The sequence below is a fragment of the Micromys minutus genome (genome assembly GCF_963924665.1).
Source record: "Micromys minutus genome assembly, chromosome: 29".
Taxonomy (NCBI): Eukaryota; Metazoa; Chordata; class Mammalia; order Rodentia; family Muridae; genus Micromys; species Micromys minutus.
This window is the reverse complement of record NC_137964.1, coordinates 34,708,628-34,725,722: the sequence shown is the minus strand read 5'-3', so window position 1 is coordinate 34,725,722 and position 17,095 is coordinate 34,708,628. Positions and strand designations below refer to the sequence as shown.

Genomic DNA, 17,095 nt, shown 5'->3' with positions numbered 1-17,095 from the left:
AACACCCGGGTGGGTCTAGAGACCTTTGTTCTCCGGCTTACCCAAGTACCCGAGGCTTTGCCGAGAGCCTGAGGGAGAGAGGGGGGGCTGGATGGGCAGAATGTTTGAAATACTCAATGGTCCAGGCACAGAAGAGGAAAGCCAGTCTTGCAGGGCGTGGGTGTGCAGGGTGTGGGTGTGCAAAGTGTGGGTGTTCAGGGTGAGGGTGTATAGGGTGTAGATTGCAGGGTGAGGGTGTGCAGGGTGTGGGTGTTCAGGGTGTGGGTGTGCAGGGTGAGGGTGTGAAGGGTGTGGGTGTGCAGGGTGAGGGTGTGCAGGGTGTGGGTATTCAGGGTGTGGGTGTGCAGGGTGAGGGTGTTCAGGGTGTGGGTGTTCAGGGTGAGGGTGTGCAGGGTGAGGGTGTTCAGGGTGTGGGTGTGCAGGGTGAGGGTGTGCAGGGTGTGGGTGTTCAGGGTGAGGGTGTGCAGGGTGAGGGTGTGAAGGGTGTAGGTGTGCAGGGTGAGGGTGTTCAGGGTGAGGGTGTGCAGGGTGAGGGTGTGCAGGGTGAGGGTGTTCAGGGTGAGGGTGTGCAGGGTGAGGGTGTGCAGGGTGAGGGTGTGCAGGGTGAGGGTGTGCCCCTTCTGAACCAGTGTATGACATTGTTTCAGGTCCACAAAGAGAGTTAAGAAATATGTTGTCAGACCTGGGCATGGAGTGGTAGATTTCTAGTCTAACAGACACCAATCTCTGGATTTGACCCCCACAAGCACCGTGCACAGACACACACACACACACACACACACACACACACACACACAGTGTGAGGGTCAGTTTTAGTACAACCAGGCAACTGAACATGAAATCAGGACTGGGGAGATGGCTCAGTTGGCAGAGTATTTGCTGCACAAGCACTAGGGCTGTGTCTGGTCTCCCGGAATCCATACTGGCTCTGTGACACTGGCCTGTAATCTCAGCCCCAAAGAAACAGAGACAAAGTGATCCCTGGGGCCCAGTGGCCACCAGCCTCATCGAATCAGTCACAAAAGATGTTTCCCTGAGGATGCCACTGTGGTGTGCCCCACCTTCCCAGCCTTCCTAGGCACAGGAACATACATGCACCCAACGCCCACACCAAAATTACACATGCCCGTTATAAAATATTACATATACTACATAAAATAAGGTAGGAGCCCTGGGGTTGGTGGCGCATGTCTGTAATCCCAGCACTTTGGTGGCTGATTCAGGAGAATCAGTTCAACTCCATCCTAGGCTACAGAGACAAAACACGAAAGCAAAGTAAGAAGAATAAGACATGGAAAAGAACGCACAGTCAGAGACTGAACTGTTCTCGACGCAATCGCTCTTCTCTGAACAGTTGCTGGGAGCGGGATGGTCTGTTTCTGAGCATCCTGGAAGTCAAGGAGAGAAGGGAAATGCAGATTCACGCATGCCCACGGTGGGTCAGAAAACACGCAGATGCGAAGACTCTGCTATGGCTGCTTTAAAAGCAGGAAGGAGCTCAGGCCTCGACCTCACCTGGAAGCCCCCTGTCCTTGACACCAACTCTTCCCTACCGGTTGGCCCACCCCACTGAGCTCCAGCATCCCACACCCCAAAGCCGCAATCAGCAGCAGCGTCAGATGGGTGTGTTTCCACAGTTAACCACCAGGGGCCAGTGTCGCGCAGGTTCTGATCCACGGACCGCACAAGAGAGTGCCAAGATGCTGGCCAGCCCAGGATAAACTCAGTCCCTTTCTACCTCCCTCTTCTATTTCCCTCCTCCCCCACTTCCTCGCACTTCTTCCTCGACTCCCCTGTAGGCTTTCAGAAAAGGCACTTTCTGACAAGCCTGATGAGTTGAGTTTGAATCCTAGAACATACGTGGTTGAAGGAGAAAATTAATCCCCCAAAGTTGTCCTCTGACCTCTGTTTGCCAGGTGAAGCTCTCATTCGCGCATGCACACACACACATACACACACACACACACACACACACACACACTAATAATAATGATAATGGTGTTGGTAATGACACCAACAACAATATATTTTGAAGTGTAGTGATAATTTTTAAAAATCCTGTCCGCCATACTCATGGAGAGACTGGGGCTCAGGATTTGTGCGGCATCTCGGCCAAATCCTCTGCACAAGTTTTCGCGGTTGGCCTCAGTATTTTCATGCGAACTAGGAACAAGAAGACATAATAATGAAGGGTCCTAGTCACTGTGACTGAGATCGTCACTCTAGGGCAGAAGTAGGAACACCCACCATCCCACAACGGAAGCTGCAGGGCCTGTGTTTGGGGCAGGTGCTGGGTAAGTTAAGTCAGGGTTGGAAAATGTCAACAGAAATTTCCTCTTTAAATGTCACAAGAAATCCAGGTCGAGCAAGCGTTGGGGGTGGGGTGGCGGCTGGTTTGGGTTGTCAGCTTGACTGTATGTAGGAAACACTGGCTGGCTGGGCACACCAGAGAGGGACTTCTTGTCTCGCTGGATCATCTGAAGCAGGAAGATGCACTTGTAATCCAGTTCTCTGAGGCAGGAAGGCTCACCCCTAATCTGGGTCACACTTCGGCTGACAGTCTATAGAATCTCTCTCTCTCTCTCTCTCTCTCTCTCTCTCTCTCTCTCTCTCTCTCTCTCTCTCTCTGCCTTCCTCCTCCTGGCCCCCTCACTAGCAAGTTCATTCTATCACTAGCATGAGAGCCTCCTTCTTTAGGATTCTGGTGTACACTGAAGACCAGTTAAGACATCCAGCCTCATGAACTGAACAACTGCTGGATGCTTGAACCTTCCATATGTAGACAACTACTGTTGGACTAGCTGGACCAGAGACAGACAGACAGACAGATAGAGAGATACAAATAGACACCGAGAAATAGAGACAGAAAAATACAGAGAGAGACAAAGAGAGAGACAGACAGAGATAGAGAGGCAGAGAAAGATAGAGAAAAAGAGAGACAGGGTCAGAGAGGGACAGAGAGACACAGAGACAGAGAAATAGACAGAGAGAGAGAGATTCGTTCAACAAGCTCTGTTACCCTAGAGAACCCTGACTACCACAGCATCTCCCTCAAGGGGAACAAACTCTGCAGATGCTCTGCTCCTCCCCTGATGCCCTGCCTGATGCATGGACCAAAGCAGCCTTTTTGTTGGCAAGCTCAGGGAAGACTTGGAGTAGAGCCAAGAGTCAGCAGAGAAGGGAGGCACCTCCCACCTTGGGTTTCCTGCTCATTAATCTGGTAATTACAGCCCCGGAAGGAGGGTGGGCAGATTCCCCACCCACAGGGCAAGGAGCAGCAACACATGACTCCTTGAGGAAGAGAGGTGACAACAACTCAGGGTGAAAAGGAAGCTTCCCCCTCCCCCTCCTAATTCTGCTGTGCAGCAGTTTCCTCTGAGGTTAGAACTCTCTATCTTGGAGGACAGCTCTCCAAGACACAGGGCATTTACAGGAGGTTAAATCAGCAGATGAGCTAAGGGGGTGAAACTGCATCCTCAAGAGGAGCTCCTTAGGCTCAGGAAGACATCAACTGAAAACAGCTTCAGGAAGTCCCTGAAACCAAGCAGATTCACTAGGCCCCTCCCTAGTATAAATGTGAATCGATCTCATAGGAGCCCAGTTGCCTGGACGAGGCTCTTATCAACTGAAGCACTAGGAAAGGATACTCTCCAACCTATTGAGCTGCCTGCAGGCTGGGCAGCACGCTCCGGGTAACCGGCTTTGTGAGGTGTCACGTGTGCTGGGGTGGGCTTTGATGACACAGCTATCTTGGAGTCAGTTCTGCTCCTTTAAGTAACCGCAGTAAAACTACCCCACAGTTTGCCAAGTCTGACTTTAATGGTTTCTGAACTTTGTCAGATTCCCTATCTGGGGTGTGTGGGCTTTGTTCACTGTTCCTGGGAACATCGTCAAAACAGTCTTCCTCTCACACTCAAGTTGTGGAGGTTCCTTCTCTGCACTCTGGTGCTATCAAAACCTAGTCTCTAGTTTTTACTGGGGGGTGCGGGGGGGGGTTCTGGCTCATAGCAGCAGTGGGAGGAGCCACGCGGAGGAGGCCCATGGGGGAGGGGAGCATAAAGGCACGTGTTGTTTGTCTTGTATTTTCTTTCTCCACCTATGCATCCCTGAATCTCAACTCTGTGCCTTTAGGGGTAAGGGAACCCAAAGGTTAGAGAGGCAGAATGGCCACCAGAGATCACCCCATCTAATTAGTATCAGCCTAGGATTGAGCCCCAGGTGTGAATCCCTTCCTGAGTAACAGGAAGGAGGCTGCGAAGAGCAGAGACACAGACGTGTTTTGCTGTGTGGCCTTGGGCCAGTCATTGGCCCTCTCTGGCCCAGAAGCTCTTGCTGGTTTGGGCGTGTCCTCCTCCCTTAACCTTGTGGTCATCACTGTCTCCTAAGCTGTGTTTGCTGTAACCGGCATTTCCTGCCTTCAAGTTGCTTTGGCCCAAATAGCAACAATACTGTCTTTCTTTTATAACCTTGGGAAAGTGACCTCCTGGGAAGATTTGAAAAATAATTTCATGCTCTCTGCTTCCCTCCTGAAATTGCCCTACTGGGTCAACATTTTCTTCTTTATCACGACAGCACAGCCTCACCATCTCCCCTCCTGGCTTTGGCTTGAGCTGGCTCTTAACAGAGGTTCTAGTGACCAATCTAACACCCTTCCATCTTTCCCTCTGACAATATTCCCTGACTTGCTCCCACGAACCTAAGGCTTTTTTGTAATAGATGAAGCTACGCAGTGTGAGGACCTCTTTCTTAATGTGAACCCCTCAAACATACTGTTTATAAGCCCCAGCCAACCCCCTCTATTATCTTTTGATTATACCCCCAAAATCTTGTATCATCCATAGCAGGCTAAATGCTCCCACAGGCTGGGTACCCTCCGGCAAATTCCTCGACCTCTCCAAGCCTCACATCTGCTGTGCAGTCCAGGACAGCCTCAAACAATCCTTTTGTCTTGGTCTCTTTGAGCGATGAGATGACAGGCACGTACCACTGTGCTTGGTTTATCAAAATTCTTGGGGGGAGGAGGACATAGTATAAATAGACAAAACGAAAAGGGCTGGTTTCTAGCTCAGTGTAAGCCACCTGCCTAGCATGCACAGAGACAACCTCTATAAGACACACACACAAAACAAGCAGAATGCTTTACAGCTAAATCCTAGTAAAGCCCAAGAGGATGGTGGTGCTAAGCCAGCAGTTTTTAACCTGTGGGTCGTGACCCCTTGGGAAATCTGAGCAGCCGTTTCACAGAGGTCGCCTAAGACCACCAGAAAGTACAGATATCCACATTACGATGTATAACCATGGCAAAATTACAGTTATGAAGTAGCAACAGAAATAATGTCACGGTCGGAGGTCACCACAGCATGAGGACCTGTATTAAGATGTCACGGCGTTAGGAAGGTTGAGGACCACCGCTCTAGGCCAGCCCTGGCTATGTAGTGATGATCTCAAAATAGGCCACTCAGTGGCTACGAGCTTGTAACAAGATTGAGACCTGTGGGTCTGCCTTCGGCCTCGCTGTTGGGGTGTATGAGCACCACTCGGACGGAGGAAAGGAGAGGCAGGCACTAGATTACATTCCATCCTCTCCACCATGGTGAAGCTGGGCTTTAGGGACGCTGACAGACTCCCGCTCGGGGGTGGCAGAACACAGCCTGAGATCCTCATCTTTCATCACCAGGCTCCAGCCCGGGTGAGAAACGGCGCGGACTGGGGCTAAGACTGTGGTTCCCATGCTCCCGGACACCCAGAGGCCACTGGGAACCCCCTGGAGTCGAATGGAGGCTTGCGGGCCGCTGAAGAGCGCCCCCTGGGGGTGAGGAGGAGGGAGAATCTGGCTTAGCTCAGGGGTCAGTGTTCAGAGCACAGAAGAGCCTCTGTGGGAGACTTAGGCAGCATGATTCTGTATGACAAAGGCTTTCCCCCCACAGCAGTTCTGTTGAGAGAGATTCTCCTTGCTTGTACAAACTTTATTCATAGTGGAAAAATGGCTAAATACCACTCACTCAGGGTGAACAAGAAACTGAATATCTTTTCCAGAAAGGAATGCCTGGGAAGGGAAGCTTATTGGCTAGACCCTCAGGGCCAGCCCATCTAGATACGTCTAGAACTCTGTGCTGCGTGACTAGTTGCCACGATCCTCATGTGGGGTGTCGTGATCGCTTGCTCCAGGACAGGAACCTGGTCGGGAGTAGATGAAACGCCTACCATTCTCAGATATGAGAATTACCAGGGTTTCCGAATCCGCTTCGTCTTTCCGGTGTTTGTCTGGTGACAACGGTTCCATTTGCCCCACAGAGGGCTGAGTTTAGATCCCCAGAACCTGTGTAAATGCCGAGTGAAAAGGGAAATCCGAGTCAAGAATTAGTTTTATCTGGGAGCACTGAGTTTGAAAGACCCTCCCTTACAGAGTTGGCGTGGAAGCCCTGGGCGAGTGTTTTGTTGACATCGCCGCCAGTATGTAAGGAATAAATGCTACAAATCCATGAAAGCTCAAGTCCAGAACCATGGCAAAGAGCCATCTGGTCAGAGTGTGATGCTGACAGTGTGTGCGAATGACCATGAATTAGACTCCTCCCAAAGACCCAGGTTCTAGTCCTGGCATTGACTTAATGGCTCACAACTGTCTATAATTCCAGTCCCAGGGATAGGGCGCCCTCTTCTGCCCCTCTGTGGGCATTGCACACGGGTGGTGCATAGACCTACCTGCAGACAAACCACCGGTACACATAAAAGAAAAGAAAAATCTTTAAAGCAGAAATCAGTGAACTAAACAATAGGGATAGACAGAGAGCTTGCTGTTTTAGCATATGGAGCAAATTTCTCACATCTACCCCCTCATAACTTCATGTAACCCAGCTCCAAAGGATTGCAGGCCCTCTCCTGCACCCACGGAGCTCACAAACACAGGTGTGCGCACAGAGAGCAGAGATAGGTTTAAAAAATATAACCCTTTTTTTTTTTAAAAAAAAAAAAAAGGAAAAACAGACAAATGACAGAGAAATGTTACAGAGCTACAAATTACTTCGTCAGGAAGGCAGGTGAAATTGACAAGCACAATCAATACTGAGTCTTTTGTTTTTAATTTTATTTCTTTGAACTTCCGGACCTGGCAGGCATGGGCTGGCTGACAGGGGTATGGGGTTCCCAAAGGAGACTGGGGTAGCCAGAACCAAGAGCAGCCACACCCTCCGGCCTATCACTCGGTCGTTACGCAGGCACCCCAGGTCGCCTGTGCGTGCTCACTGCTGGATCCTGCGCACACTCTGCACCTGGAAGGTGTGAGCGTGGGAGCCCCACTCTCTGAAATGCTTGTAATCCCCCGAGTGGTGATCGCTCTCCAGTACGTACTGAAAGCCTCGGTAGCCAGGAAACTGGGAACAAACCCACCTGGAACACAGAAGAGACAGTCACCACACAGAGGCTCAGAGGCCAGGAACTAAGACAGGTAAAGATACAGCAAAATAGCCCAACCGGCCGGCGCGGGCTTCATGACCCTGGTGCTACACACGCATGTGCGGGAGCCCTCCCCCGCGCCACAGCTTACATTCGCAAGACTACCCACCCGACTCGGACAGGCTCTGGCTGTCCCTTTGTAACACTGGCAAAACTGGATAACTTTAGGATTGCTTTATGAGCTGTCTGCCCTCCCTGGAGTAAGTCTGGTTCTAGAATGCCTGCAGCTAGGTCCCTCAGTCTCCGGGGGCACCTAGCTAACGCAGTACGAACCAGTGAACAGCTCGTGAGGAAAGAATGAGGGAGTGGACAGGAGATCCTCTTTGTCCGGCCCCTGCTCTCCCCCACAGCTGTTCCAAGACACTGACCCTGCACTTTTCACGACAGGCATTCCTGACTACTGTCCTCCACCTTGCCCACTCTGGGACAAGTGATTAGAGACCAGTACCAGACATTCTGAGACAGATCCGGAACCTGGTTACTCATCCTTTAAACAAAAGCTCCACTTCCCACCTCCATCCTTGCCTGCAGGAGCCAAACGCCCTGCAGACCAGGCACACAGACAAGGAAGGCAGAAAAACTGGAATTGGGCAGGGGCGGGGAACCATGTAATCCTATCTAACCAATCAGAGCGTCCCGTTCCTTTGGACATAGTGATTGGTTCAGAGGGGAGCACGTGACCCGAGCTGGCCCTAGAGGCTCTTTTCCAGGAAGCTTAGATGGAGTAAAGGATCTTCTTAGAGATGGAGTGTAGAGCGAACGTCTCCATATTTGCATTGGGGAAGATAGTTTGATGATTTAATAGAGTCAGAGCTGGGTAGTGGTGACGCACACCCTTAGTCCAACACTCGGGGGGCAGAGGCAGGCTGATCTTTGGGAATTCGAAGCCAGCCTGGTCTACCAAGTGAGTTCTACGACAGCCAGGGCTACGCAGAGAAACCATGTCTTGAAAAAAGCTAAAGCAAATCAAACAAAGAAACGAACAAACCCAAACAAACAAAGAAAGAAAAATATAGTCAGATAGAGTAGGAGGAAGAGAAAGGCTGATCTCAACAGTTTCTGGATCCAGCTGTGCTCACGAAGCTGATCACAGGACCCACATGTGTCTGTCATTCCTGAGCCAGCTTACTGCAGGTGTCAATCCCCTAAATTCTGTCTGGTGCCCTTCGAGCCTCCGTTCTCCATCATATTGGGCACACGTCTCTACGGAATGTGTCCCAGCCCTTCCCACATCTCCGTGTCTGGCCAGGATCCACTTACGCCCCAGATTGAACATGGAAGGAGCCCACTTCGGTGCCGTCCCAGCCCATGGCCTGCAGAGAGGGATAGTCATCGCTCAGCTCGCCTTTCCTGCCCAAGAAGTTCTCCTGCTCGAAGATGGTCAGCCTTGAGTCGCGGTGGTTCTACGGACAACAGGGAGCTGAGTCAGACTGCCAGGTGCCAGACTGGGCACATGGGAGCCACTCTCTCCCTCACTCAGCCTTTGCCTCCCACGTCAGCCTTCTGTCCGGAGCTCCGAGAAGGGTAGCGGGCAGCAGGAGGTGTTACCAGACACTTCAGCCCTCGTCCTTCCAAGGAGCAAGGGCAGGATAATAATTACAAGGATGTCCACCATAACCGTAAAAAATAAAGGGACTGATCTAAATGTCCAGTGGCAGAGACCAGGCAGGAAGGTAGGGTGTCGTGCTATCCGAACAGGTGTGGCTGTATGGGTTAAACTCCCGCTTCTGTGCTTTGCCAGCTGCCGAGCTCAAGTTTGCCACATGGTGCTCCTGCAGCTCGGGTTTCTCTGCAGCCGTAACATGGAGCCGTCTGTCTCTCCCTGGGGTGGGCGAATAAAGCCTGTCTCCACCCATGCATCATCAATGGCAGTAATGCAAATCAGAGATGAGATGATGAGCTAGGGACAAACCATAGGACCTGTCTTCCCGGTCAGCCCTGCCTTCCCTGGCATCTGGGGTTCTTGAACCATTAAAGAGGGAAGTGTCACTGACCATAACCAAAATCGCTACAGGCTGAGATTTCATGTCGGGGTGTAGTCACAACATGGGTGCTGTCACCTCATTTCAAATTCCAGAGACTGAATGTCACAGAAGATATATATATATATATATATATATATATATATATATATATATATATATATATATATAGAGAGAGAGAGAGAGAGAGAGAGAGAGAGAGAGAGAGAGAGCGCTTGTGTCACTCCCTTGATGGATGAGAACCCGGGCTTAGAAATCTGATTCCCAAGGGTCCATTAGCAGCCACCCAGGGGTTCGGGCAGTAGGACTCACAGCGCAGGCCACAGGCCGGAAGGAGGTGAGCCTCTCGGCAGGGTAGGCTGTATTACCACCCCAGGCATCCCAGCCTGGGTAATCGCCCCTCTCCAGCACATACTGCTGCCCCTGGAAGCCGGCATGCTCAAAGCCCACCCACCTGCAGATAGACAGGGTGGAAATGTCAAGAAAGAAGAGTTGCCAAACTGAGAATGGGTCATGGTGACTTGTGGGGTGACTCATTCTAAGGCCACATCACAATACTTGGGTGTTTATGACTTTTACCACTCGGGAAGGGCTAGCCATGGTCATTTGGTCTTTGGGGACCATCACTGGCCCAGCACCCGGGTCGGTCACCCCCAGCCATGCCTAGACCTCACTAATGTCAAGCATGGGAAACCCTGCCTAAGGCTGACTTAGGTTTCATTACCTTCTTGTTATCCTGTCAGACCCAGAGGTTGGCAGTCTGAGGAGTGAGATGCTGTCTGTCCTGAACTGTCTGTCGTTCTCCCTCCCCAGAAAGGCCTCTGGGGACAGTTTCTCCTACCCTCCTCATGTCCCATGGTGGAAGAGCCTTCCACTTTCCCACCTTGAGCAGAAGCACAGGGGTAAACCCTTCTCAGCCCCTGTTGCTTTCTGTCGCCCTCAGGGACAAAGAACCGAGGAGAGCTGTGCGTTGCTATCTGTGTGAGGAACAAGCACTCTAAATCCATGCAGGCTCTTCTATGCAGTCTCGCCTGGCACCCTACAGGACACTGTCCCTAGACCGGCAGCTGTCCCTCCTATCCCTGTTTCCCAACCTGAATAGACCAGAAGCTCAAAGAACAACCACTTTGGTGTGAGAGGCACACAGATCACCAAGGTGACCTCAGGAGGCACCCACAAAGTTTTGCCTCTGAGTTATGGCAGAGACGGTACTAGACTCCCTCTTGGTGTTCTTTCTAACTTGCTGAGATCTTCTACCCAAGGGGACAGCATCAGCTGCGTATGACTGATTGCATTTGATCTTAAGATTAAGGAGAAATAAAATCGCAGCTGGTAAGTCACAGACTATGCCTTTGACATCTTTCCTCGATGGTCATGTGTGGCCAGTGACACTCAGTTTAAGTAGACTTGCAAAACTTCCCATCCTTGTAGGAAGGGCTGTTGCAGGATGCTGCTAGCCTCGGGGTTAGTGTGGGTTTGATGTTAGCTTTCAGTTCATGTCTAAGAGGGACATTTTCAGACCAAATGGGACTGTGTGGTGGTGTCCCTTACAACCTGAGTTACCCGAATCAACAGCCATGCACTCTTCAGCACTTGGGAGGGACACATAGGTACAGTGAAATCCTGGAGCGATGTGTCTGGGGACATGTTTAGGCTCCTCTAGATCCCCTCTTGCCCTCCCCGCCACCACCCTGACCCAGTATCCTCCGAACTCACGCCCCGCTCAGGACTTTCAGAGATCTCACGGTCTCAAAGCCAAGCTCGAGCACACTGGGGCAGTCAGCCGTGAATTCATGCCGACGGCCCTGGAAGCCTTCTTCATCCCACACCACCATCTGTGCGGGAAAGAAGGGAGATCTGTGGACATCACGGTTCTGTGAGCAGCAAGGATCTTACCCTGGACGGGGTGGAGTCAAGCAGAGGTCACATGCCTCCAGGGTGAGGTGGTGAACAAGGAGGACCGTGGGGAGCCAGACAGCACAGGCTGAGAGGATGGAGAGCTCTGTCCTCTCTACCCTTGACCACTGTCAGGTAAGGACCCGAGCAGAGCCTCCATTTCCCAAGACTCTTACGTGGCTCTGCTATATCACTTATTGTGAGACAAGATCTCTCGAGACCCAGGCTGGCCCTGAGCTTGCAGGCTTCCTTCTGCCTCTACTTCCCCAGTGCTAGGGAAGGCATAAGCCGTCATATCTACATTTTAGTTTCTCTTCCCAAAGCCAAGCACAGCCAGAGAAGCACAGCCCAAAGATGGCGTGTGCAGCTCAGGGGTGTGCCTTGGGCACATGGCGGCCATGAGGAGGGTCCAGTGAAGTTTCGAGAGGTTCTCGGATGTCTTCTTCCCTCCCTCCCCTCCCAGAGCACTCCCTACCCTCCAGTGTCCAGCTGACTTGGTGCACTGCAGGGTCATGTTGGTCCGGTCCTACAGAGAGAAGAACACAGTCACCCTCCATCTGGTTCGCAGCAGCATCTCTGACTGAACGCTGGCTTGGGCAGTATCAGAACTGAGATGGGCCTGCGTGTTCCGGGTCTGGGGTGAGCCTTCTCCCATCCCACCCACATGCAAACAGCACCATCTCAGCTACATCTGGGTGTCACCTCCAGCCATGGCTCACAGTAGGCTGCTGTGTCATATGAGTGGAGAGAGGCAGATGTGTCACACACGCATACACACAGAGGCACACATGCACACATGCACATGCACACACATGCACATATGCACACAGAGGCGTGCACACACACACATACACACAGAGAGAGAGAGAGAGAGGGCGCACACATGCACATACTTGCACATATGCACACAGAGGCATGCACACACACACACACACACACACACACACACACACAGACACAGAGGCACACACATGCACACACACATACACCAAAACAAAGTACAGTGCTAGCCTGGTGCGTGCTCTCATAGTAGACATACAGAAAATGATGGGGGAGGGGAGACCTGGCATTTAACTAAGAGTCACAGGCAGCGGTCTGGACAGTTGTAGATTTCCTGGGATATGATGGCATTAAGGGTGAACCAGGGACATCTTCAAGATGGGCATCATAAGATGCCACCAGAGAGCTCAGCTCCAGTCCTGTCTCCTACTCACACTTACCAAGAGGGCCCAGAGCACACGTCAGAAGCAGAACCAGACAAGGTCAGGCTCTTATAGGCAGGAAAGGGGCAGGGGCCCCAAGGGACAAACACAGACTCAGCAAGCCAGTGGTAGAAACAAAAGCCAGTCCTGGCCAAGGCCCAGGGTGGACAAGTCAGCAGCTCTGGCTTTAGTGGGGAGGGCTCGGCAGCTTGGCCCAGGGTCAGCACCAGAGACTATGAGGGGTAGATAGATATCTCCATTCACTCCACAGGATTCCTGACCAGGACCAGGGAAAACTAGACTTGGGGCCTAACATTATCTTGATGGTGGGTGCACTTCTGTCTGTCTGCATGATAGGACAGACAGAAGACAGATCACAGGGCTCCATGCCTGCCCTCCTCCTCCACCTCACATGCCCCTGCCTCCTCCAGCATGACGTCATACTCTCACTCTCATTTAAAGGGTGGAAACAGTGTATCCAGTGGCTTGGAGGGGGGACATTCTGAGCAAAGCCCCGGGGCCTGAGGCTCTGGATGACAAAGTTGCTCCTCAGGACAACTCTCTGAGGAAGTAAGAGTGCTCAGGGCCAGAGCCTGTGCACTCTGCAAGGCCGGAGGAAGCACCCGTGGCTATGCATGCAGAAGCAAAAGACAGGAGGGGCTGCAACTTATAAGCATGCCTCACAAAACAGCACATGTCTGATAGTCCCCTGAACCCTGCCTCTGAGAGGGCCCTGTCACAGGAGAGGGAAGCACGGCTGGAACCACGTGTGGTAAAACTCAGCCTTGCTACCTGGTGACCCAGATAAAGAGCGAGTCCTTTGATGGCCAGGGAAATAGCAACATCTTTTCCTTCCTGCCATGTCAGAATAGTTGTCACACATGCAGGACGTGGCGAAGGGTGGATGGGTGCCGTCTCCACCGGCAGCAGTCTGGGTCTGCATCCTGCGCCTGGGGCTAAGTACCTTTAAGCAGGTCCCCGGTGCCCCTAAAGCCTCGGTTATGTTGCATGTCAAATAGAAATAAAAAGAAAATGTCGGGGCTGATGAGAAGGCTCAGCGGGGTACCTCCAAGCCTGACAGCCTGACTTTAAGGAGGAGAGGTGTGACTCCTGCAAGTTGTCCTCTGACCTCCACGTGAGCGCGTGCGCACAAGCACGCACACGCACGCACACACGTAGATGTTAATGGTTAGCCTGAAGGCACAAGCAGAGATATGATAAATATGCTCCTGGTGAATAATGTCTGTGCCTGTTCTAAGAACTTTCTGGGTCTTGGCCACTTTTGCCTTCCTGGGTAACCATAGAAACACTTATTATTATAAATGACAGTTCCCCCCAAGAACGGGAGCTCACAGAGCCTAGAATCTCCCAGAGGTTGGAAGGAACCGAATCCATATTTGTAGTTCCAGCACCTGGCATGTGGAGGCAGGAAGCCTAGCCTCAGATACATGGAGAGCTTGAGGCCAGCCTGGGCTACGTGAGACCCTGTCTCAATCTAATAAAAAGAGATAAAGGAAAACATAAACGCCAACCCCACGTGACAGATGGAAAATGGGGCTGGAAGGCGACGAAGGAGCCACCCCACTTTCTCATCTATAAATAGGTATCTGAAGAGCTGCCAGGCAAGGGAGGCTGCTCCCATCTCCCCCCAACCTTTGGCAAGCTGCCCATTGCTAGGAGGATTGGGGGACTACACTGCCCCAGATGCCTGCCCTTGAGGCAAGATCTGTGGGTGGCCCCCACCACAGGCATCTTGGCCTGAGTCCCAGGGGCTGTCCTGTCCTGTGGTTCCCAGCCTGCCCTTCAAAGCCTTGGCCCAGGATGAAAGGCAGAGAGGAGTCTAGTGGGGGAAAAGGACTCATGGGTAGAGGGACAGGGCCAGCACTGGTCCTAGGCCAGGGTGACCACAAGATGGAGATAGGCCCCATGGGGGGTGGGGGTGGGTGCTGGGTTCCCCAGAGAAGAAGAGTTTCTCAGAAGATGGCTGTACCCCTACTGGAGTTAGGGACACAACGCAGGTGGCCTGGCCTGGCCAGATTCCAAGCCCACTCCATTTTGAGTTCACACTGTGGACAAGGTTGAAGCTTCCTGCTCTATGTGGGTCTCAGTTTCTCTGGGGAAATGGTGGGTCATTTGGCATTCACTGGTCTGTAGGGCTCATGGTTGTCCTGCGTTCTCCCTTGCCCTGGGCTCCCTTCTGTCTGTTTACTGATTCCTCACTCACCTTCTGAGAAGCCCTTCTCCCCATCCCTTTCTGTCACCCCCATCCTTCGATCTCTGTCCTCGCCTCAGACGCCCATTACGTCTGTCTCCCCACCCCCTCCAGTGGACCCTGGAGCCCTGGCTGTAACAGGAACCTGTTAGGGCCCAGGCCCTGCATGAAATGCTGGCCCTTTGCTTCGTCAGGTCCAGTGGGATGTGAGGCTGCTCAGAGTCTCCCTGTTCCTGACCCTGGGCAGCACCCCTGGTGTCAGACAGTGGGGGCTGATAGGTAGTGAATTAGGAACCAGGCCTTGAGTGCTAAGCCCTTGAGCTTGAGTCCCAGCCCCACCCCAGCACCCTAGAACAGGGAATTTAGGCAAGCCTCAGTCAGGGCCAAGGCTGGTTAGCCAGAGCCTTCCTGCTTTCCATGGCCAATACTGGTCTGTGTACCCAGCCTTCCTCATCCAGGAAATGGGTGCCTCGATGACTTGGATAGGGCAGGTGTGCTGCAGAGCCCCAGAGGCTACAACGGCAAAGCCCAGAGGCTGCAAACACGCAGAAGCGCTCAAGACTGGGACTGTGGGCTGAAAACGTGCTTCTTGTTTTTACAAAACACGTTCATATGCAGTGTTGTCTCCGGTTCCGGGTGGCATCCACAGAGAGACTTGACAACTGTACCGGTAGACTGAGGCGGGGATTCTGATCCAGGTCGTCTCCTCCCCAGTGCCCCTTCCCTAGCCTAGGCTGGCAGCCAGCAGGGCCCTGGGCCTGTCTCCAGCCAGGGTAATAGAGAGAACAGTCCGAGCAGGGTTGGGGCCAGGGTTTCTCTGTGTTCCAGGCCAACAATAGGAAGTGCTAGCCTGGGCAGTAAGGGGCAGGTTTGCTGAGCCAGCTGCCTCTTTGTGCTACACCACAGACCCTGGTGTCTGCCAGGTTATAAAATGGGGGGTTGGCCCTGAGGCACCCACAGCACCCGCCTGTCCACCAACACAGGTAAGAGGGGACTGCCACACTGCAAGAGAACCGAAGGAGGGTGGGAATATGGGGGGAGGGTGGGAATAGAGGTGGGGGTCTGATGAAGACAAGCTGGGAAGACACTGGGAGAAAAGCCAAACCCAGAACTGTTGCTGGTGCACTTGTCTACCTCGCACTCTGGAGGCTGGGCAGGAGGACTGCTGAGAGGTGGAGGCTAACCTGGGCTGCGGAAGAGAGGCAGAGAGGTAGAGAAGAGAGCAAGGCTACTCACTCAGAGGGGCGGAGAGAGGGCAAGAGGGAGGGAGAAGAAACACGTGGCTGGGAAAGGAGCCCGGCCTGTGGGGACGGATTTCCCAGAGCAGAGACAGGTCGAGGGTGGCTGAAACCCCCAGATGTGATCCAGATGTGTGGGTAACAGAGCAGCCAGTCTTCCCAAGGAAGTCTGGGAGGAGTGAGCTTGCCCCAGCTAGAGAAAGGGTGTTGGGAAACCCCCTGTACCCAGGGAACTCGCTCTGGGTCCCAAGCGCTACAGTGGCTTGTAAATTCTCAGCACAATCTTTGGTGGATTTCCTCCAGGGGACAGTGCAGACAGGCATGACCCTTGAGGGACCAGTGGAGCTGACCAGAGTCCTGTCCTCCACCCAACGCCCACAAGCATGGCTCTGGCACGGAGCAATAGAAACACACTACTCCCTTCCCTTGTGGCAGTCTGCTATTTGCACACCCACATCTGCCCTCAGAGGATGCCAGGGGCAGAGGGCTGGGAGAGGTTCAGGACACACACACATTTGCACTTGCTCTCTGAACAGATGCTGCCTTGAGAAGCTCCCATGCGCCTGGCGCAGACACAAGTGCTAAGGAGCTATGGCAGACAGGAGAGCTTTACAAGACTGTCTAGTAACCCGGGTGCCTGTCCACCTGCTGCCTCAGATGGGAAAGGACTGCCGGGTGGGCCTCAGGGCACCTTCACTCCACCTAGACGCTAAAGGGGTACCCTGATCCCAGCTAGTCCACAGCGAAGGTCAAGATGTGAGGTGCTCAGTGTTATACCTGAGGGTGCTGAGCGTGACTGCCTCCCACAGTGAGCAAAGCCTTTCTACAAGCACACGCGGTAGTGAGTTAACCAGGAACACAAGAGGGGGGGGACAGAGTGTGGGGCTAGAGGGACAAATGCAGCGCAGGGAAGACACAGCATCCAGGAACAGGTTGGCTGTCCCAGAGCAGGGTGGAACCCAAAGCTCCAGTGCTGTGTCCCAGGGAGAGCCGGTGGCCATGGAGGAGCCCACAGTCATGGGTGAGAAGCACAAGAGTAGGGGGCAGATTGGAAGCACCACCCCCCAAATCACGCAGCCCAAGGACTTCTTTTCCTTCGCAGCTTCAGAAACC

The 17,095-nt window shown here is 52.8% G+C and overlaps 1 protein-coding gene across 1 annotated transcript; it reads right to left on the bottom strand.

The window, feature by feature from the left end:
- Window positions 1-7,238: 7,238 nt before the first annotated feature.
- On the bottom strand, window positions 7,239-11,844 carry CRYBA4 (crystallin beta A4; the record flags this gene model as incomplete). The annotated part of the gene is made up of 5 exons (XM_080940751.1): window positions 7,239-7,386; window positions 8,713-8,855; window positions 9,747-9,888; window positions 11,151-11,269; window positions 11,806-11,844. 5 exons carry the CDS (start codon window positions 11,842-11,844, stop codon window positions 7,239-7,241), a joined length of 591 nt encoding a protein of 196 aa, XP_080796877.1.
- Between the last annotated feature and the right edge of the window lie 5,251 nt (window positions 11,845-17,095).